Source organism: Camelina sativa, chromosome 5 (assembly GCF_030686135.1).
Source record: "Camelina sativa cultivar CO46 ecotype springtype chromosome 5, ASM3068613v1".
Classification (NCBI taxonomy): Eukaryota; Viridiplantae; Streptophyta; class Magnoliopsida; order Brassicales; family Brassicaceae; genus Camelina; species Camelina sativa.
This window is the reverse complement of record NC_141884.1, coordinates 42,007,434-42,027,001: the sequence shown is the minus strand read 5'-3', so window position 1 is coordinate 42,027,001 and position 19,568 is coordinate 42,007,434. Positions and strand designations below refer to the sequence as shown.

The window sequence follows — 19,568 nt, the reverse complement described above, 5'->3', positions numbered from 1 at the left end:
TAATTTAATGTGAGTAGGTTGCATAGTATTCCCTGTTGCATTTCTTGGATAAAACAAAAAATACTAATATGTAATTCCTTCCCTCTGCCTGTGGTGTTCAAAATAATTGCATAGTTGTAGTAAGATTTTTTATAAATTTCGCTCCTATTTTTAAATTTTTAGTATGGAATAGTAGAATGCTTGACCAAAAACCTAACTAAAACTTCGAAACTTGGTCAAGATTCTGAGAATTAAATCCACCAGTTGACAAACGAATAAAAATCTACCAAATTATAAAAAATACAACATCATGTTTTTTTAAAGAAATTAATCTTACCGATTAATCCGTTACCAATGCCATTAAATGGCAGCCAAACTTTGTAGATAGGATTCGTCTAACTAATATAATTTCTCGTGTCAGACTCGTTTATCCATTTTAATCGTACAAATCTAAGAGTATCACCCGGTTTCAAATAGTATTAAATTATCCGATCTGTATTCATATGGTATGTGTCACACTTGCAATGGAAAACTTGGTCCTAATTTTAACCTCACACTACTTTGATTTTATATTCGACAAGTAAAGCATTTTTTCCGCACAGAAATAAATAAAAGAGAAGATATTGGAGAAATTAAAAAAGAGACGAATATTTTAAAGTGACATTAAAAAAAAAAAAATCGTAAAGTGGAATTTTTTAAAAATCTTACATATATATACAATCAAAAAAATTCTCCCGGTTAACAACTGATTGCATCGTATTTAATTGGAATCGGTTGGTTAAAACCGGTTCGAGATAACAAACTCCCCACAGCCGCAAGATCTCGGCAGAAAACTCCTTGATACGCGTTTGAATTTCCCGGTTTAATTTCTGCAAAACCGGTTTTCTTAATTGAACCGGATTTTTCAACCGGCTCGTGTTCTTCAACCGTTTTCGTTGACGTTTGGGTTTGAGTCAACGCAACCATCTTCGTCCTCTGTTCCTCCTCTGCTATCGCCGCCGTCAAAAATGAGTAACCTCTCTGAATCAATCGGTAAAGCAACAAAGAAGACATCTTTGCTCGATCTTTAACGCAACTAATCTCGTTCTGGTCGAAGAAATCGCAACGTTCGATGAATGCTAAAGCCTTGTCAGGTTTATGCCTGAGACAGAGCAAGAGGTTGGCTCGATCAAGCTCCGATCTGGTACAGCCGCGTCTAACTCCGATCAATCCGTAATAATCGACGTTTCCGATTTCACCGTTGGCGATTTTGGCTTTGAGTTTCTTCGATTTCGTAGTCAACACGCATAGTTTCCCAGGGATCTCTCTGTATTTCACATTGTGTCGTTTCCACGGTGGTCCGGGAAGTTTCCGGTCACGTAAGATAGTGTTGTAGAGTATCTTCAAGTGCTCTAAGTCGTGTAGTGAATCTGGAAGACACCGAACTGTCTCCAAAAGAGCGGCTCTTGTCTCCAACGCGTGGATGCACGACGGCTCCAGAGCTAAGGTTTTGTTACAATCCGCGATGGCTTCCGCGATTTTTCCGGCGGATTTATAAGCGGCGGCGCGGTGCATATAGCAGTCGGCGAGGAATCCTTGCGGCGCAGGACGACGACGACCGTCGATGATTTTGGAGAAGTGACGTATCGAGTCGGAGAAAAGTCCGGCGTCAAAAGCGGCGAACCCGGCGGCGCGACGACGGAGGAGATTTTTTGTGTGGGCGAGAAGGTTAGTGACGGTCTCGCATTCGGAGAGTTTGCGTGGAGGGTAAGCATAAGAGGACGACGATGGTGATTCGGAGAGGAGGATAGAGACGCTATCATCGGACCAGCTAACACTCTGACGGCGGAACTCGGCGGTTGCTAGACGTTTTCCGGTTTGAAGAAGAACCATTGCGTCCTCCATTAATCCTAGGTGGCAACAAGCTTGTCCTAACACAACGTATCTGCAAATTCCAACAAAATTAATTAATTAATTACAATTTCAATCAAAACTGTAATCTTTCTAAAAATAAAAAGTTACTGAAAAAGGAAAGTAAATTAATTTACCTCCATTGTTTATCTTTATCGCGGTTTTTAGAAATCCCAGCCATGAGTTTCTTTTTCAAGTCAGAAACAGAGAAACACTTAAAGGAGGAGTCACGGCGAGGAGGTGAGTCGGAGAGAAGTTTCCGGGAGAGCTGAGAGGAGGAGGAGGAGGAGGAGGAGGAGGAGGAGGAGGAGGAGGAGGAGGAAGAGGAAGAGCCGTCGTATGATCCATCAGATTCCTCGTTGTTGTTCATCATGGCTAGCTTGAGGCTTGGAATATAATCTTGAAGCATATCAACAACATCCTTGAAGCGACGAAGAAAAAGCAAAGATCTAGCTTTAAGCTCTAACGCGATTTCAGAACGCGGCGATATCGATAACGCAGCGTCTAGTAAATGAAGGGCTGAAGCAACGTCGTTTTGCTCCTCACTCTCTATTAAAGACCTTGCGTCCTTAATGTACTTATCAACTAGCTGCAAGATTTTTTTGAAAACAAAAAAAAAAAGTTTTAAGTCTCTTTTGAATGAATGAATGATCGATCTAGAAGAAAGATCAAGTGATTTGGAGGGTTTTGTTTTACCTTCTTGTGAGTGAACCACCAATGCTTCTTCTCGCCGTTGAGTTCAGAATAAACCGCCATTGTTGCAAAGGGACTAGAATGTTAACTTTTTATGTGTTTCACTCTTTCCCCCAAAATTCTTTGCTTCTTCTCCTCCAAGATTTGAGAGAAGAAAGAGAGCAAAGTGTTTTATAAAGACAGAGAGAGAGAGAGAGAGATATGGAAACAGAGCAGTATAGGAAAGAAAGAGAGAGAGAGAGGGAGCGATGACAGCTTTGACCTGAGAGAAAAGTTTTGATCCTTCAACATAATAGCTGGCACCACTTCTGCTTTTATATTTATTCTCTGTTTTATTTGATATATATTCTCTTGCCTAATAAAAACCCTTTTTTAAGTTTTTTATCTATCAATCCCGTGTCTTAGAATCATATCTCTTCTAATTACTCGTTATCTTATTATGGCTAATCCTCGTGTTTATCTCCGAATCTCTTGTAATTACTCTTCATGATGAATATACTTTTTCTAAATATATACACTTGTAATCCTATTTCTCAATGTAGGCTGAACGCTGAGTTATATCTACTGAGTAACCTCAATCAAGGTTTTGGATTTGTAGATTTATACTAAATCTCAATCAGTATAGTAATTTGTGTCATGTTAACATCAAGTTTTTCTAAAAATATATATATATAAAGTGAGATATTTTTACCGATAAAACAAAGATTACGGAGAACTTTAACAACATTTGATTAAAATAGTAAACTCTGTGATTTATATATATATACATCATTGTGATTTTGTCATATTCTGAAATCGTCATTGCGTGACGAATGATTGCATTATTTTATCACCCATCTCTTGAGTAATCATGTTCAATTATTTCTTACTATATACCTTAGCTTTTATTTTCTTCATTAGGTTCTATAGCTATTATTCTTTGCCAAAAAAATGAAAAAATTAGAATGATTATAATTAGATGTTTGGCCATGCCAAGAATTCCATAGTCGTGATGAATTTTACACACGAGTTTCAATTATTTCTAAAGATATACAAGATGGATATTTTAGCTTTTTCCAATCTTATACCGTCGTGATATTACGTAACTAATTTAATCGGGTCACGTCTTGTGTGATTAATGTTTCACAGAAAATAGCATGCCATTGCAAAGCATGTAGTAGAATTTAGTATGGTCTCAAATAAATGCAATGTCAGTCAAGTCAAGATGTATAGCAAGGTCTGAATTTAAAAAAAAAAAAAATAATAATAATAATAATAAGGTAAATATCCAACCTTTAATTTCATAGGATTCTTTGAATAAACAAAAAAAAAATATATAGCAAGGGACGGTTAGCCATTATGATTGGGAACTGAATATAACAGCAGCAATAATAATAATAATGCAACTCAGAAAAAAAAATGATTATATTATAGGTACAACTTCCTTCTACATTTTTTTTTTTTTGGACTTATAGGCAATGTATGTGTGTATTGGCTCCAATTTATTAGCCTTATATATAGTTAGTTAATCATTCGGAATTATAATATCGACCTTTCATTATGTATTTCATTTTTCTATTCACACTTATATAAAGAAACAAACAAATAAAGTTTTTTTAAATACAGTTTTCCCTCAAAATCATATATTTTCCTAATAAATACAGAAATTATAATAAACTTATATGATTTTTTATATATAATAGATGATTTTGTATATGTTTAGAAACCCAAGTTCTACTTGTTTGCATATAATATGATCTCTTGTTTTTGAATTTTCGTACGAAATTGAACTAGTTGAGAAGTAGAGATAAATGTCAGATGAGAATTATGTGTAGTAGTAATAATACTATATACTATAAAAGATCGTCTAAGCATATTAAATAGATGCTAATTGGATGATACGACACACGGTGCCATTGGTTGGGACAACTGTGCCAGGATGGCTTTGGGTTAACAAACGCTAGAAAGACGATTACGTGTTAATTTTTGGTAGTTAACTAGTGTAAGTTAAAAAAGTGTGGGTCTACTTAAAGGGCTACTGTCCCCATTCTATAAACATGTTAGCATCTTAAGTGTCATACATACCATGACGGCGTATATATACCATACTTAACGATACTGTTTATTTTAAAATACATTTCGCATATATGAATATATGATAGTAGTATAACATGTACCTACCCTCTCATGTTTTCATATATACACGTTAGTATATTCTGCTATCTGTAGTCATATATACAAGTATCTGTATTAAGAGCCAAAAATAAGATTTATATATGAAACTTTCGACATTGCAGGACGTATGATTGCATTGTCTATGTTATATGACTCTATCTCTATGGTGACTTTTACCGAGACATGGGTTTTATATAGAACCAAATGAGTGTCAAAGTTTGGCGCAAACATTAAGATAAGAATCTAGTATTATCAAAAAACTCATCCACTAGTTGTATAGTTTTTAAACGTCATTACTAATTTGAAATATATGACTTCGAGTAGAAAATAGAGAATATTGCGTTGGGAGATTAAACCAATCATCTAGTTTTGCTCAAATTCATACGATAGAGACCTCTTTTGGATCCAAAAGCTTTGGGTTTTGAACAAAAACTGAAACCAATCAAATAAAAAGTCAGATAGATCAGAGGAAGGCACGTGTTCTTGGCTTAGATATCACGTGGGAATGAGTGATCCATGTGCTTCCCTTTATCCCAAAAACCAACTTAATACTACGGACTTCTTTGTGAATTTTATCTCTTCTTTTTCACCACGACGATCAGTAGTCAAAAATTTAACCGAGAGCCGATCTTTATATTTTGGATTTTCCCATTCGAGCAGAAACTTAAAAAAATCAAATTATTCGTTTGGTCACATCTTCATATGTTCATATATTCTATGGGAAAGAGAACCAGTCTCTAGCTCGGCTGTGCTTTGCTGAAAAGTGGCGAATAATAAAAAAAAAGAAACAGCAAGATTTGTAACAAAGTATCGATCCAAAGAATATTTTTTAATAGAAAATAATGCCTTTCAAAAACTGTTTATTGTTTTTAACTTTGGGTCACGTGGAAAAGAATCAATCCAAAGGATAAATTCTGAAAAAGATGTAATAAAAAAGGGAAAGTTGCACCCTAATGAATATTTTGTTAAAGAAAAAAAAAATTGTTAAAAACCATACATATTCCATAGACAGTAGTAATACTTGAGTCGTCACAAAATCTAATCTATTAGCCTTATTGTGTTGCGACTTGAGCGTTTCAAAACGGCTGAGATCAATTAAGGTGATTGGTGGGCTACTCAAAAATGCATGTGTTTTTCTCTTTTGTTCTCTCAATTTTGTTGTGAACTATTATTGTTGTCCACTCTCTATTTTTAGTGAAAATAAGTTCATGGTTATCCACAGATTTGTTTGTGTTCATTTTCACAATACCTATAAAGAAGGAAAACAGACATAATGATAAGTTCACAAAGAGACATAACACATGTAAAACAACAATACATACGGTACCACTCATGATTATGGTACATCTAAGTGTCAAATTGATTGGTCTTCAGGGTAGGACATTGTGATTGTTAAATGTCAAACTCGGTTCACATGGGTTTCTTCTCCTACATACATTATTAAAGTAGAGGTCTTCTTCATCTCTCGAATTTTCAACAAAAGCTAAGAGACAGCCATTGCTAAAGCCCCACACAGTTGTACAGTCATGCCACTAGGGTCTACCAACTGCTCGAGGAGATGCAAGAAAAGGGACATCCTCCGGATGGTAAAACGTACAATGCGCTGATCAAACTGATGGCTAACCAGAAAATGCCGGAACATGCCACTAGGGTCTACGACAAGATGATCCAGAACGAGATTGAGCCATCAATACACACGTTCAATATGATAATGAAATCTTACTTCGTGGCGAGAAACTACGAGATGGGGAGAGCTGTTTGGGACGAGATGATTAAGAAAGGGATTTGTCCTGACGATAACTCTTACACGGTTTTGATCAGAGGGCTTATAGGTGAAGGGAAGTCCAGAGAGGCATGTAGATACTTAGAGGAGATGCTTGACAAAGGAATGAAAACCCCTGTGATTGATTATAACAAGTTTGCTGCTGATTTCTACAGAGGAGGACAACCGGAGATATTTGAAGAATTGGCGCAGAGAGCTAAGTTCTCTGGTAAGTTTGCTGCAGCAGAGATCTTTGCAAGGTGGGCTCAGATGACAAGAAGGAAATTCAAACAGAGATACATGGAAGATTGATAACTTGGGGGCGCTTGACTGGATATTACAGCTCACTGGCTCGGAGAAAGCTTGTTGTAAGCTCATCTGCAAGTTTTTGTAAGCTCATCTGCAAGTTTTTGTGCGAGAAATCTTGCTTCAATCAAGAAAATGACTGCACTTGCACAGCTTGGACTTAACTGATCACATTTGGGTGTTGCTTCGCGCCAGCAGTTGAGGTTCTAATGGCACAACGGGGATTAAACTATTGGGTAGTTGAATAGAGTGTCAAACATGTCTTTGCTCTTTGTATTGTAACATCTGAGTGAACAACACAACTCGTTTATTTTTGGTGAAGGTGAAACGATTTGCTTAAAATTAATAATCAATTCACAGATTTGATTCGATTTGGAAGAAAATATTAGTGACACTTGTCGTGCCCTCTTATGAAATAAAGCATTCACAATGCATTCCGGACGAGAGAGAAGAGTTCAAAACCTCTGCAAACCATTAGAACACACAAACAAAGATGTAACATCAATGTTTTCATAAGACAAACAAACACACAAAGGCATTAGACAAAGAAGAAGATGAGGATCATCTAGAAGTTAAAAAGATGGACAGGAAAACAAAGGGATCAGTTATTATGGACATCATCAAGGCAGGCAGGCATGGAGAAGCAAGAAGAGTATGTTATTGGGGGGGGGGAGTCAACAAGGTTCTTCTGAGCTTCTTCTTAGGGTCTGGAGAGTCTGGGGGATAGGCTTTCCCTCAACTGATAGGCAATTCCAAAACACATTGAAATTTCTCCGTTTGAGCGAAGGGTAAAAGAGGATAGGGTTGTCATTTGTGATTAACATTATCGTTGATGATATTCCAGTATTTACAAATGCCCAACTCCCCATGCCATTGAAAAGAGCCGCACGTCTGGAATGATCGAGTCCTAACGGCGACTCTGAAACCATAACAATAGGAGATTCAAGATACACAACAACAACAACAACAGCACATAATATAATAAACAAGTTAATAAACCATACCATTTGGTATGCGATTGAGCTCGATTCCGGCGGGGTGAAATACATGATCCTGGATCTCCTGATTCGTAGCATTAATATAAGCATTGATTGAGACCGTACCACGATGTCCCATTACCGCAAGCGCAATTTTGATGTTCCTCGAAACATCAGCAGCACTGAGACCTTCAGGGATCTTGTAGACCTCCACGTCCCAGAAGACACCTGCCTCTTTAAGGAGTTTTTTTTTTCACAATAAAAGCAAATTACGACTCAGAAGATGATAGTATTTGCAATTGCAAAAAAAATTACAAAAGATACGAAAATCTTACCGACGTATCCGCTACTAGCCATGGTTTTGAAGGACTGATCGAGACATTTGGAGAGAAAGGGGCGTAACAATGGCAGACGAGAGTTGAGCAAAGGCTTAAAGCTACGGCATTGACTTATGAACATGGTGTTTTGACGACGGTGAAAGATCCGCCGGAACAAAGGAAGACGACAGAGAGAGAAGCTGCTGTTGCCGCTGTGGGGTTTTCTAATAGCCACCACCATTGACGACAGAGTAAAAACTAAAAAGCAACAGTCCTCCTTTAAACGGGCTATCATGTCCATTTCTTTCTTAAATGGGCCTTCTTTTAGACCCTATAAGGTGAAAATGATTGGCTTAAAAAATAACAATTCACAGATTTGCCAATGTGTTTGATTTGGAACCGGAGGTTTCATAACCGGTTTGATGAAAGTAAGCATTCTTCTCTGAGAAAGTGAAGAAATGCAATTAGGACGAAAGAAGAGTTTAAAAACCTCTGCAAAACATTTGAACACCAAAAAAAGTGTTACCAGAAGGAAGATAAGATTGACAGAAAACAAAGGATCATTTATTATATAGCATCCATCATCATTGAGATCCAGAGATACATTGAAGATTGATGACTTGGGGATCTTAACTGGATCTTTCAACTCATTAGTAAATTGTTCTACTTGAGCTCATCTGCAAATTCTTGGTTTTTTGAGGTTCTAATGGCTCAATGATAACCCGTTGAGAAGCATCAGGAAGCCAATATACGAATGGGATATAACACAAGCTGTTTTATAACATTCAACACAACATCTATGGTTCCTTATAAAGTCCTAGCCTCAAAACATGTCTCTGCTCTTTGTACAAACACAAGACATAAGAGACACAGAAGATGAAGAAGTAGGCTCAAGTGCAGAGAAAGAAAAACAAAGACATCTTTTATGGTTTGGTATCTTGGTAACATGTAACTAGGGTCAAAGATGATGGCTGCATTTAGCATTTGGCAAACACAATATAATGAAATTTTCAACTCTCAAAAACAGAGAGAAACTGAATCAGAATAATTGCAAGTTGGAGAGTGAAAAGAACTTAACGAGAGAGAATAAAGAGCTTTCTTCCTTGATCTATGGACTTTTGCTAGCTTCAGCGTCCTTGTTTCTCCAGGGATTAAGAGCTTCTCTCATGGCTTGAGCTTCAGGTGAATGTTCCCAGGCCCGTTTCTCTGCTTCTATTACAGTAACCTTGTCGTCTGCAAGTTTTCGTAACAAAACAATTTCATCAAAATCTCTCAGAGAAAAAAACCCCAAACCAGTCTAGTGTAGAAACTATACAAGAAAGTAAGAATCTTCAACATCAAACTTGAGATTAAGCTTAAAACTCCACAGAGATTCCAAAATCGATGAAATTAAACTATTCACAGAAACAATTGCAATCAATTGTTGCTAATTCGGAAGAAAAAAACCTAAATTCCCAAAATCTTAGTGATTAAAATTAAAAGCGAGAAGGAATTGAAAAGATGAGAATTTTTTACAGAAACCAGTCTTGATCATGAAGAACTCCATGCCTCCTCCTATAATAGCCGATCCAATCGCGATCTTCAAATACCAATCCAAAAATTTCGTCTTCATCATCGTCTCCTCCCTTTCTCAGATACCTACCCGATGAAGAATTCAAAATCTCCAGATGAACATAAGAGTTACAATTTCTCAAATACTTTCCCGATGAAGCAAAGCTTCGAGGATTTTTTAATTTTTGCCCGGAAGGGTTTTAGTTCATCACTGTGTTCGTAAATTGATTTCTTCTACATTTACTCAAAACAGCGTATTAAAAAGGGAATATTAAAACGCTGTCGTTCGTGCTTTGGTTCGACTTGTCGGTTTGGGAAAACCAAGTCAAGACAAAAAAATTTATAAATTTAAAGTGGCGATTCAAGTTAAGAAGAACAAGAAGCGGGAAAACGAAATCAGGGGACGCACGTGGCACGTTTACATTGGATTAATCCATATTAATGGATTGTAGTCCTGCGCGCAGAGGATCTACAAAACAGGTTTACTGGGGGTGGGGGCTAGGGTTTGAAAGATTACAAGGGAGGTGGTCTCTACTCTCTCTAGGGTTTGCTAAAAGTATGGATCGGATCAGTAATCTTCCAGACGAGATTATTTGCCACATCGGATCCTTTCTCTCGGCGAAGGAGGCAGCGTTCACCACGGTTCTCTCTAAGCGATGGCATAACCTGTTTACCATCGTACAAGATCTTCATTTTGATGGTTCTGTAAAGGATGGAGAAACTCTTACGGTTTTTTTGGACAGAGTATTAGCTTCCACCCACTTCTCGTGTTAACAAGTTCTCTCTAAACTGGTGGTTTGATGAGGATACCGAGCCTGCTCAGTACGATCATATCAACCGTTGTCTACGTCATGTGCTCAAGCGTGGTGTCACGGTTCTTAAACTTTCGATAAATGGCGAAGAAGGTTATGCACTGCCTTTTGAAGTTTTCACTTGCGAGACAGTTACTGATCTGTCACTAGGGTGTGGTTTCGCTATTGACATTCTCCCTGAGAATGCTCTTCTTCCAGCGCTCAAGACTCTCTCTCTTTCTTACGTTCGGTTCCATGAGTTTGGTCGTTGTGCGTTCAAAACGCTTCTTGCTGCGTCTCCTTTGCTCGAGGAATTAACCATACGTGGTGTCAACTGGGAACTTTGGAAATGGTCCCGCACTGTGTCTAGTTCGAGCCTTAAGAGACTTACTATAATGCGTAAAGTGTGGGATTCTTTTGATGACTCTGATTTCAAGAGTATTAGTTTCGATACCCCCGGTCTTGCCTACTTGTATTACTCTGATTATGTTCCAAAAGAGTATCTTAATGTTAATCTAGACTCCCTTGTTGAAGCTACTCTCTATCTTTGTCCGGAAGAAAATTATATGTGGGGGAAAGGTGATGAAAGGCGCTTCCATCCAATGAATCTGCTCAATGGGCTCAAAAATGTCCAGACTCTCAACTTGTACACCATTATGACTGCAAAGGTAAGTGTCCTCTATTGATTTATTTCTATTCAAAATCTTACAACAACTTTAAAGAAAAAAATGGTTATATATATATATATGTATTCACTATTTTGGACCTATTGACTTATAAGTATAAAAATCTTGCTAGTGTATGCTTTAATTGATTGGTTCTTTTATGTTCCAGTCTTCCGTGAAGCACTCCCAGTGTTTGAAAAGCTGTCTTATTTATATGTTAGCCTTTCTAACTTCTGTTGGTCTCCTCTGCCAATGCTGATCAAGAAATCTCCAAATCTAAAGACTCTCGACATCAACGTACGTATGACTGCAAACCCCCACAAAAGATCCTTAATTAGATACTCGTGATTATAATCTTGAATATCTCAAATGTTTTCCGTCTCGTTTCAGGGTCCCTTGCACTATAAGAGTTTTTATTACTGTGAAGAAGACACTGTTTGCGAGTGCGTGTCAGAGTATTCATTCTTATGGTCGAGTCCTTTGGAGGTCCTGAAGATAAATGAGTACTATGGTTCATTCGAAGAATTGATACAAATGAAACATTTCTTGGAGAAACTGGCATGTCTTAAGCTGGTGGAAGTTCATTCTCAAGCAACAGGTAAATATAAGCTGAAACTCATAGCAGATCTGGAAAGGCTACCCAGAGCTTCGTCCAAGTGCAAATTTGAGGTCGTTTCCTAGATTTGCTTAAGTCTGTTCATTGATTCAACAACATTAGAACGTTTGTGTTTTTTTTTTTGCATTTTCTCATCTTTAAGTGGTTGTCCGTTGTTGTGTCGTTTTCTTTTTGGAGTATTTGTAATTTTAGTACGTTTTCACTTGTGAAAGATAGAAAAATGTCTGTGAGAGATGTGAGCGTTTGTATTAGAAGAGAGAAAAATAAAAAAAACTATTATTTTTTTTGTTTATTCATATTCTCTCTTATTTAGTTATACAAATATTTGGTAAGATATATTTTTTTTCTAAATTTTTGTTAGATACAATAAAATCTATGTTTTTTTTTTTTTTTTTTTTGTAGTTTGGTATGCATTTTATTTTATTATTTTAAATATTTTTATATCAAAACTGATATATATTACTGTTCTGTACAACTGATATATTACTGTTCGGTTTAGGCTGTTACTCCTATATCATATTACAATAACTGATGCATCTGACGTTCAGAGAGATTACATGTATTGGGTGAAGACTGAAAACAGGCCAAACGTCCACATAGAGTGAGACTCAGACATTCAAATTACATACCAACACATTCAGAATAAGAATTTTTTTAAAAAAGCAGTGTTGTGAACAGTACCGGATTTTGGTATTTTTTGTGCCTTTCTGCATCTGTCATCGCAAATAATGATTTTCCTTCACTAAGGGTTGGCTACTTGTCTTAGAGGCATATGCATCTGAAGTTAATATTACACACTCCAAAGCAATAGCCCTTGCAGTTTAGATATTGTCACCAATCACCATGCGGACCTGAAGATCAACATATATCATGAAGTGTTATTAACAAGCTAAACAATAAATTTTCGTCATTGGCCTTTCTAGACTTAAAAAAATATATATATATAATTGAACAAAAGAAGTACCTTGACACCAGCATTTTGACAAAGCTGGACTGAATCTTTGACTCCTGGTCTACATGGATCTTGTGCACAAATATTTCGATAAGAAACACTACTCAGAAAATTGCAGGACATGACATGCAGGTAGAATATTGCCTGATCTAAACAAATGTGTCTAAAAAAGGAGTACTATGCACTGTGAAACGGTACAAGTGACCTCAAAGGACAAGAGCCACAATAACTACAAATTGACTCATCTCCGGATAAAGAATAAACCAAATCGATCCTCACCTTTATGCCTACTGTAGTTAGTAAAATAAGGTCATCCTCTGGGAGTACCCACTTTGAGAGCTCTTCGCCTGTTGGGACCTTTTCAGCCTCAAACGTTCTAAAGGCCAGTGCAACACGTCGTAAGGTTCTTCCAGCCATCTCTTCGATTCCATTCTTGAACAACAATGCCTGTAAACATCAAAGAAACTGGATTAGTCTAAATATCACGACAACGCAAAAGGTAAATCACAGATTCATACAAGTACACCAGCTTTCAAAGAATTAAAATAAATTAGACTTTCAAAAACCTTGTCTTCAGTCATTGGTGCCACATTACCATCTTCAACGATGTCGCTTATGCACATAAGCTCTCTTTTCTAGTGAACATAAACTTCACCATCAGCCTGAAAAATGTACTTTAAAAATGTTAAAGATAGATGTGTTTAAATTTGTTGAAATTGGAGAATTTTTTTACAAGTGTTGTCTGATCGTAGAGGATTGGGTTGGGTAAAATCATATTATCTCACAAACCTGTAAAAAAAAAAATGACAACTTTTTAAGTGATATTAAGGTATATATTGGGTTACTTAAGGTCCAAAGCCCATATATAAGGCCCAAAAGGCCTTTACCATGTGTATACAAAGTCGGTTAGTGAATTTCCTTTTTATATAGCGCATGTTCCATATATTTTGTTATCCTAAAACAAAAAAAAAAGGAAAAAGTGTAGCGCATCAGTTTCTTTTAGTCCTGAGTGACGCTCTCTCGCAAGAACAAAAACACAAAATCTCTCTGACGAGTAAGCCATCTCTCAAATCTCTCAATCGGATCGGGTTGTTCTTTTTTTAGGGTTTCATCAGCAATTTCTCTTGGGTGTTTTTAGGGTTCGTTTTTGTTTCTGATTTCTTTTGGGTGTTTCAGGTATTCATCTCTCTGGTTCAAGCGAGGGCCTTCTAGGGTTTCATCGATTCTCTCTTTCGTTGGGAATTTTTACCTAATTGGTATCATCATCATCAACGGTTCTGTTCTGTTCTGTTCTGTTCTGTCTTCTAATTATATTTTCCTCTCTGACGGCTCTATTTATAATTATTGCAGGATTCGGATTGTGTTTCCAACGGGACTTGTGGAAGAGCAGCAGCACACACTCACTACACTAGGGTTTCGTTTCTTTAATTGGTAGTAGTCTCTCACTCTTTATCTTATGCCCTGAATCGAATTGTTATTGTTTCACCGAAATTGGAACATGGGGGCTCTGTGTTATTATTATTAAGAATTGCCTCCTCAAAACTTGTGCATATCACACTCACTCTGTTTTGTCCTTTCTCTATATGCAGGTCCTCTCTCTCTGCAATTTCTTGGCTGGTAAGTGGTAAGAAGGTTACTGCTACGTGACAGTCCTCACAGGTATGGTTTAGATTTTTGGTAAAACGTTTTAGCGTCATCATGTTTTGGTTTTTTTTTTTTTATTCAACACCGCTTGGTTATGAGTGGTCTTTTCATTTTCTTGTTACAGGTGCATCCGTATATGTAGCTATTAGGGATGATGCTGAATCGTGGACCCATATGATGGTAAAATCCTCTTCACTGTAAGTCATCTTAAAATCCTCTGCTTTTCTTTATTTTGTTCTGTTTCAAGTTTTTCTATCTCCCTTGTTTTTCTGAATTTTGTGGCACAGGTATGAATATGATTCACCTCTGGTTCAATCAAGGACGACGATTCTCCTGAAGAACGAAGATGATTTCGTATCCTTCAATTTTAATTGTTTTGCGATTTGATTCTGTTTCGTTGACTCTTCGGCTCTGTTTATGCAGGATTTTATTGTTTTGTTTCCAAGGGGACTTGATGGCACATCGCACGAAGATGCACATAGTAGTCTCGTCTCTTCTGTAGTCATGTGGTATCGTATCTTCTTTCATGTTCACTTCTGAATCATCACTTTGGTTTTGTGATGTTTTTTTTTTCCTTTTAATTACTTCAGGTTTTGGATGATGCTTTGTGATGCTAACGTTGATTAAGATGGAATGCTAAAGATGGTAGCGTCATGGACTTTAACCCCTGGTTCCTCGTTAACCCTGGTCGTTTGTTATCTTATTCGTGTATGCACTATTAGTTAATAGATCTTATGAGGAATCATAATTAAAGTTTGGTTTACTTGTTACTTGCTACTAAGGCTCTGTTGCAGATAGCATTTCTCGATGATGATCCATGTAAGAGGATAGGAAGGGATCAGTGAAAACTACGTGTATCCTAAGAGAGAAGGTTTGATCTGTTGCAAATTCTTTGATCTGTTTTTTGTTGTTCATTCTTATTTAGGGTGAGAATTAAATGATGTTGGGTTTTATTTTGCAGGGCTTGGCTTGGTCACCGTTTAATCTCGGTTCTGGTTTTGTAAGGACGTTAGTTTTCTCTTCATCTTTCTTTTGATTTAGCTGTTCGTTGATTCTTTCGCTTTGTTATGATTTCTTCTCATTCTATGATTTCAGGTTTTCGACATCTGATTCAAAAGGAGTTAATGGGCGGGCCTTGAGGAATCAGAATTAAAGGTTGGTTTACTTGTTACTAATAAACCTTGTTTTGCTTAGTTAGGGGTTACTTACTACATATGACTTTGTGTTTTGTTTTTTGCAGATTGAATCATTCCATACCTTTTGCTACCATAGATGTCGAGGAGCTATCTGTTGCTCATCCTGCTGAAGTACGGAGCTTTGGTGCGTGTTTACTTCTCATATTGAATTTTGTATTTGGTACTTAAAGCGTCTTACTGAAGTTGCTGATGAGTAGTACTCTCTGAGCTTTACTTTCCTCTTATGTTTGTAGTGATGGATCTTCGAATTACAACACGCTTCTAGATAATCTAAATGGAAAGCCATTGTCATCATCTCAGGTCGGGTCCCCAGTTCAAGTCTCCTGATTATAACGGGTTCTTCGTGCTACTCTAAAACCAAAGAGTTACGTACGGTAAGAGATTTTCTTTTACATTTTGATAAACACATCTCTATTATTTGTTCATGGATTTTCACTTTTGTTCTGTGGTTTTTTTTTCTCCTTCCTCTAATTACATGTTATTTGCTTGTCGTTTTTGTTATTTCAGAATTTGGATGATGCTTTGTGATGCTAACGTTGATGAAGATGGTAACGTCATATATTTTTAATAAACACATCTCTATTATTTGTTCATAAATTTTCACTTGGTTTTTTTCCCCTTTTTCTAATTACATGTTATTTACTTGTCTTTTTTGTTATTTCAGGTTTTGGATGATGCTTTTATCAATCAGTGATGGCTTTGACTGATTGTCCTCAAGCATTCTCATGGGTTCATTGCTCTGAACACATCTCTTTGATTTGTTTCTGAATTTTCACTTCGGTTCTGTGGGTTTTTTTCTCCTTCTTCTAATTGCATGTTTATCTTTACTTGTCGTTTTTGTAATTGCAGGTTTTGGATAATGCTTTGTGATGCTAACGTTGATGAAGATGGAATGCTAAAGATGGTAACGTTATGGTTTTTACCCTGGTTCCTCGTTATCAATTTCAATGTTAATTGTCTCTTAATCTTTCTTTCGAGTTAGCTTTTCGTTGGTTCTTTTGCTTTAATATGACTTCTTCTTGTTCTGTGATTTCAGGTTTTCAACAGCTGATTCAAATAGAGTTACTGGGTCTTGAGGAATCAGAATTTAAGGTTGGTTTACTTGTTACTTACTAGTTACTACTAAACCTTGTTTTGTTTATTTAGGGTTTGGTTGCTACTTATTACTAAACCTTGTTTTGCTTAGCGAGAGCCGTCCGATCATAAAAAAACAGTTTAATCACCCAAGAGGCAAGGACATAAATGGGCTCAAAATAGGCATATCACACTGACTTGTGCATATCACACTGACTTGTGCATATCACACTCACTGTGTTTTGTCCTTTATGTTCCCAGTAGCTAGCTCACTCACTGTGTTTTGTTGTCCTTTATATTCTCTATGCAGGTCTTGAAGGACGGAGAATATGATGGGATCTTTTTTTGCTCTCTAGACAACAAACACAAATTGTGGAATCATGAGGACTGTTTGGCAAGCATGTCAATATCGATTCTCATGTATGGTTCCAGTGTTTTAACATCCTTAGATTTTGCATCATCCCCTTGGTTATGATTGATCTTATGCTTTTTTTATTTCATTTCTCTCTTTCAGAAAAGCTTGAAGGAATGAGATTATGATGAGATCTTTTTTTTGCTCTCTCAACAACTACAACAGATTGTGAATCTTCAGGGATTGCTGGCAAGCATGTCAATGTCGATTCTCAGGTATGGTTTATTATCACGTTCTAGTTTTTTGCTTCATTGATCTTATCTCAGTATTTTGCATGATTGATCTTATCTCAGTATTTTGCTTGTTTTATCATCATGTTCTTGTTTTTGTTAAGAATTCCCATATCTCAGATTTTGCATTATCCCCTTGGTTATGATTGATCTTATGCGTCTTCTATTTCGTTTCTTTCTTTCAGAAAAGCTTGGAGGAATGAGATTATGATGAGATCTTTTTTTTTGCTCTATCTATCCCCGTTTTCTTAGCTTATGTCATGTTGTTACTCGAAGCTTCTAAATGCCAACGAAAGAAACTGCATCTGCCCAGGTATCGTCAAGTTTAAACAACAAATCTTGAACACGTAAATTACCTTATTGTTTTATACTTATGTGTATTTACATTATTGGTTGTCTTTCTTTGTCAGTGATCTGCTTCCTGCTAGTTCCAAATCTGATATGACTAGTGATCCTGGTGTTGTGAGGAACTACTTAAATCTACTCTTGGTAGAGAGAAGAAGCTCAATCGTCGACGCAAAGACTCCATTGATGTTTTCGAACAAGTCAGGCAAGTCAGACTCATTACTCACAATCACTCAATACGTTCGCGTTAGTTTCCCATCCATAAGGATATTATTAGGAATGATGGAGGATACCAAGTCCTCTTCACTGTAAGTCATCTTAAAATCCTCTTCTTTTCTTTATTTTGTTCTGTTTCAAGTATTTCTATCTCCCTCAACCAATGATTCTTTTTTGTTTTTGACAACAAGGCACCAGAATTCCAAGCAAAACCCATGATTCTTTTTTTTTTAAATCAACAGTGTAACAAGAATCTCAGGTTTATGTTTCGTTTTGCAGGTGTGCTTAAAAAGCTTGAAGCTATGTTTAAGGTATGAAAAAAAAAAAATTTCCAGTATAATATCAGATTTTGTTATAATTCAGACTTTAAAAGATATATTAAGGAAGCTTCTAGTTCTCTATTTTTGTGCAGATCGAAGATATGCTTATGGGTTTGAAGAATTAAAAAGGTTCAGTACCAAAAAGGTAACAACATCAAAATGTTTCTTCTAGTTATATAGGTGTCTTTAACTCAATACCTCTACCATCCGCTTCCGCTCAATTTACCAACCTTTAAGTCACCAAGTTGCTTTAATTTGCAGTGTCTATCGATTCTCAGGTATGGTTTCAGTGTTTTAATATCATATGCTTTTTGTATGGTTATGATTGATCATATGCTTTTTGTATTTTGTTTCTCGCTAACAGAAAAGCTTGAAGGAATGAGATTATGATGGGCTTTTTTGCTCTCTCAACAACAAAAACAAATTGTGGAAGCTTCCGGAAATGCTGGTAAACATGTCAATGTCGATTCTCAGGTATGGTTCATTTTCCAGTTTAACTTACACGTTCTAGTTTTTTTGTTTGATTGATCTTATCTCAGCATTTTGCAGGAACTTACTGTTTTTGTTTGCAACGGGACCTGTGATAGCATATCACACGAAGACGCATACACAAGTTTCGTCTCTTCTGTGGTATATGATCTTCTGAGTTTGCGCCGTTTGATAATATTGGTATTGTACTCTTATGTCCTGAAGCGAATGTTATTGTTCACCGAATTGGAACTTAGGCTCTCTTGGTTGTTTCTATTTGCAGCAGGTGTAGCTACGTAACATGAGGAATGGTTCCAGGTTCAAGGTTTTCTCAGTAGCTAGATCTTGATTGAGGTTAGTTAGACTCTAATTTCGTAGTCTAATAATATTGAACTTCAGTGTTTTTTTTCCACTTGGGTTGTTAAGTTCATCTGACTCATTTCATCTTCTTTCTCCCAACGTATTTTCAGGAATCCATTCTTGTGCATAAGGCTCTGGTGAATGAGCTTATTTTGCGCTGTTAAGCAATGGTTAATCATAAATGGGCCATTCCTCTTGATACCTTCAGTCACGATGTCTCATAGATATATGTAGTTGTTAGATTATAAAAGTTGAGTACTGGTGACTGGTCAGTTCATGGAGCACGATACTATTGCAGGTCAGTTCCTTTTAATAATACTATTTACTTTTCCACTTTATGTTGAAATTGTTGTCATATTTCTTTGTTCTAAAACACGATACTATTGCAGGTCTTCCATGGCTACAGTGGCCAAACTGATATCGGTATGCTCCTTTTTTACTTTGTTAGGTTTCGATGTGCAGGTATATTTACCATTTACTGCTTCCAACCAAATTTGTCGCCCAGCTGTACTTTACCCAGCAGTCATTATCAGTTTGTATTCGAACAGGCTTTATATCTCGTTGATGTCGTATCAAATCCTAAAAAAAATTGAGATTCCTCTGTTTAGAATCATTGATTGTTTCGTTAAACATTATACTTTAGGCTTAGG

The 19,568-nt window shown here is 36.6% G+C and overlaps 4 protein-coding genes and 1 pseudogene across 55 annotated transcripts; 2 read left to right on the top strand and 3 right to left on the bottom strand.

Moving 5' to 3' along the window:
- Nucleotides 1-602: 602 nt before the first annotated feature.
- LOC147945106 (uncharacterized) lies at nt 603-2,878 on the bottom strand. The gene is made up of 3 exons (XM_087451681.1): nt 2,566-2,878; nt 2,007-2,458; nt 603-1,903 (listed from the first exon to the last, which is right to left on the bottom strand). Exons 1-3 carry the CDS (start codon nt 2,623-2,625, stop codon nt 718-720), a joined length of 1,698 nt encoding a protein of 565 aa, XP_087307807.1. The 5' UTR covers nt 2,626-2,878; the 3' UTR covers nt 603-717.
- Nucleotides 2,879-7,236: 4,358 nt separating this feature from the next.
- On the bottom strand, nt 7,237-8,737 carry LOC104788580 (uncharacterized). 2 transcript variants are annotated; one of them, XM_010514340.2, is made up of 3 exons: nt 8,097-8,737; nt 7,789-7,995; nt 7,237-7,703 (listed from the first exon to the last, which is right to left on the bottom strand). In XM_010514340.2, the coding sequence occupies exons 1-3, from the start codon at nt 8,377-8,379 to the stop codon at nt 7,459-7,461; spliced, it is 735 nt and encodes a 244-aa protein (XP_010512642.2). In that variant the 5' UTR covers nt 8,380-8,737; the 3' UTR covers nt 7,237-7,458. The 2 variants fall into 2 exon arrangements, with proteins under 2 accessions (XP_010512642.2, XP_087307805.1); XM_087451679.1 differs by having other exon boundaries at nt 7,789-7,989; nt 8,097-8,450.
- Nucleotides 8,738-8,833: 96 nt separating this feature from the next.
- On the bottom strand, nt 8,834-9,855 carry LOC147945105 (uncharacterized). Its single transcript, XM_087451680.1, has 2 exons — nt 9,594-9,855; nt 8,834-9,311 (listed from the first exon to the last, which is right to left on the bottom strand). Exons 1-2 carry the CDS (start codon nt 9,691-9,693, stop codon nt 9,187-9,189), a joined length of 225 nt encoding a protein of 74 aa, XP_087307806.1. The 5' UTR covers nt 9,694-9,855; the 3' UTR covers nt 8,834-9,186.
- Nucleotides 9,856-10,142: 287 nt separating this feature from the next.
- LOC147945104 (F-box/LRR-repeat protein At3g62440-like) lies at nt 10,143-11,993 on the top strand (annotated as a pseudogene). The gene is made up of 3 exons (XR_015598346.1): nt 10,143-11,092; nt 11,219-11,382; nt 11,476-11,993. The product of XR_015598346.1 is annotated as an F-box/LRR-repeat protein At3g62440-like (transcript).
- A 1,584-nt stretch (nt 11,994-13,577) lies between these two features.
- Nucleotides 13,578-19,531, top strand: LOC104788575 (uncharacterized). Of its 50 annotated transcripts, XM_087452679.1 has the most exons (28): nt 13,578-13,707; nt 13,830-13,909; nt 14,004-14,084; nt 14,243-14,312; nt 14,422-14,494; nt 14,585-14,806; nt 14,888-14,942; nt 15,080-15,168; nt 15,259-15,305; nt 15,393-15,452; nt 15,538-15,617; nt 15,727-15,867; nt 16,001-16,041; nt 16,158-16,222; nt 16,343-16,397; nt 16,530-16,585; nt 16,878-16,987; nt 17,082-17,194; nt 17,395-17,522; nt 17,620-17,862; nt 18,050-18,081; nt 18,183-18,235; nt 18,352-18,368; nt 18,455-18,564; nt 18,640-18,759; nt 18,842-18,912; nt 19,029-19,216; nt 19,308-19,531. In XM_087452679.1, the coding sequence occupies exons 19-21, from the start codon at nt 17,470-17,472 to the stop codon at nt 18,057-18,059; spliced, it is 306 nt and encodes a 101-aa protein (XP_087308805.1). In that variant the 5' UTR covers nt 13,578-13,707; nt 13,830-13,909; nt 14,004-14,084; nt 14,243-14,312; nt 14,422-14,494; nt 14,585-14,806; nt 14,888-14,942; nt 15,080-15,168; nt 15,259-15,305; nt 15,393-15,452; nt 15,538-15,617; nt 15,727-15,867; nt 16,001-16,041; nt 16,158-16,222; nt 16,343-16,397; nt 16,530-16,585; nt 16,878-16,987; nt 17,082-17,194; nt 17,395-17,469; the 3' UTR covers nt 18,060-18,081; nt 18,183-18,235; nt 18,352-18,368; nt 18,455-18,564; nt 18,640-18,759; nt 18,842-18,912; nt 19,029-19,216; nt 19,308-19,531. The 50 variants fall into 50 exon arrangements, with proteins under 50 accessions (XP_087308805.1, XP_087308835.1, XP_087308811.1 ...); XM_087452709.1 differs by lacking the exon at nt 18,352-18,368 and having other exon boundaries at nt 14,585-14,778; nt 15,259-15,297; nt 18,640-18,720; XM_087452685.1 differs by lacking the exon at nt 18,352-18,368 and having other exon boundaries at nt 14,585-14,778; nt 15,259-15,297.
- The last annotated feature ends 37 nt before the right edge of the window (nt 19,532-19,568 follow it).

Excerpts from the sequence above, each read along its gene's own strand:
- LOC147945106 (XM_087451681.1), bottom strand. The coding sequence starts at position 2,625 with ATGGCGGTTTATTCTGAACTCAACGGCGAGAAGAAGCATTGGTGGTTC. Across the intron at positions 2,459-2,565 it reads GGTGGTTCACTCACAAGAAG|CTAGTTGATAAGTACATTAA; the intron begins GTAAAACAAAAC and ends AAAATCTTGCAG. Across the intron at positions 1,904-2,006 it reads GATAAAGATAAACAATGGAG|ATACGTTGTGTTAGGACAAG; the intron begins GTAAATTAATTT and ends TGGAATTTGCAG.
- LOC104788580 (XM_010514340.2), bottom strand. The coding sequence starts at position 8,379 with ATGGACATGATAGCCCGTTTAAAGGAGGACTGTTGCTTTTTAGTTTTT. Across the intron at positions 7,996-8,096 it reads GGCTAGTAGCGGATACGTCG|AGGCAGGTGTCTTCTGGGAC; the intron begins GTAAGATTTTCG and ends AACTCCTTAAAG. Across the intron at positions 7,704-7,788 it reads GCTCAATCGCATACCAAATG|AGTCGCCGTTAGGACTCGAT; the intron begins GTATGGTTTATT and ends TTATGGTTTCAG.
- LOC147945105 (XM_087451680.1), bottom strand. The coding sequence starts at position 9,693 with ATGATGAAGACGAAATTTTTGGATTGGTATTTGAAGATCGCGATTGGA. Across the intron at positions 9,312-9,593 it reads CATGATCAAGACTGGTTTCT|ACGACAAGGTTACTGTAATA; the intron begins GTAAAAAATTCT and ends GAAAACTTGCAG.
- LOC104788575 (XM_087452709.1), top strand. The coding sequence starts at position 17,470 with ATGTTGTTACTCGAAGCTTCTAAATGCCAACGAAAGAAACTGCATCTG. Across the intron at positions 17,523-17,619 it reads AAGAAACTGCATCTGCCCAG|TGATCTGCTTCCTGCTAGTT; the intron begins GTATCGTCAAGT and ends TTTCTTTGTCAG.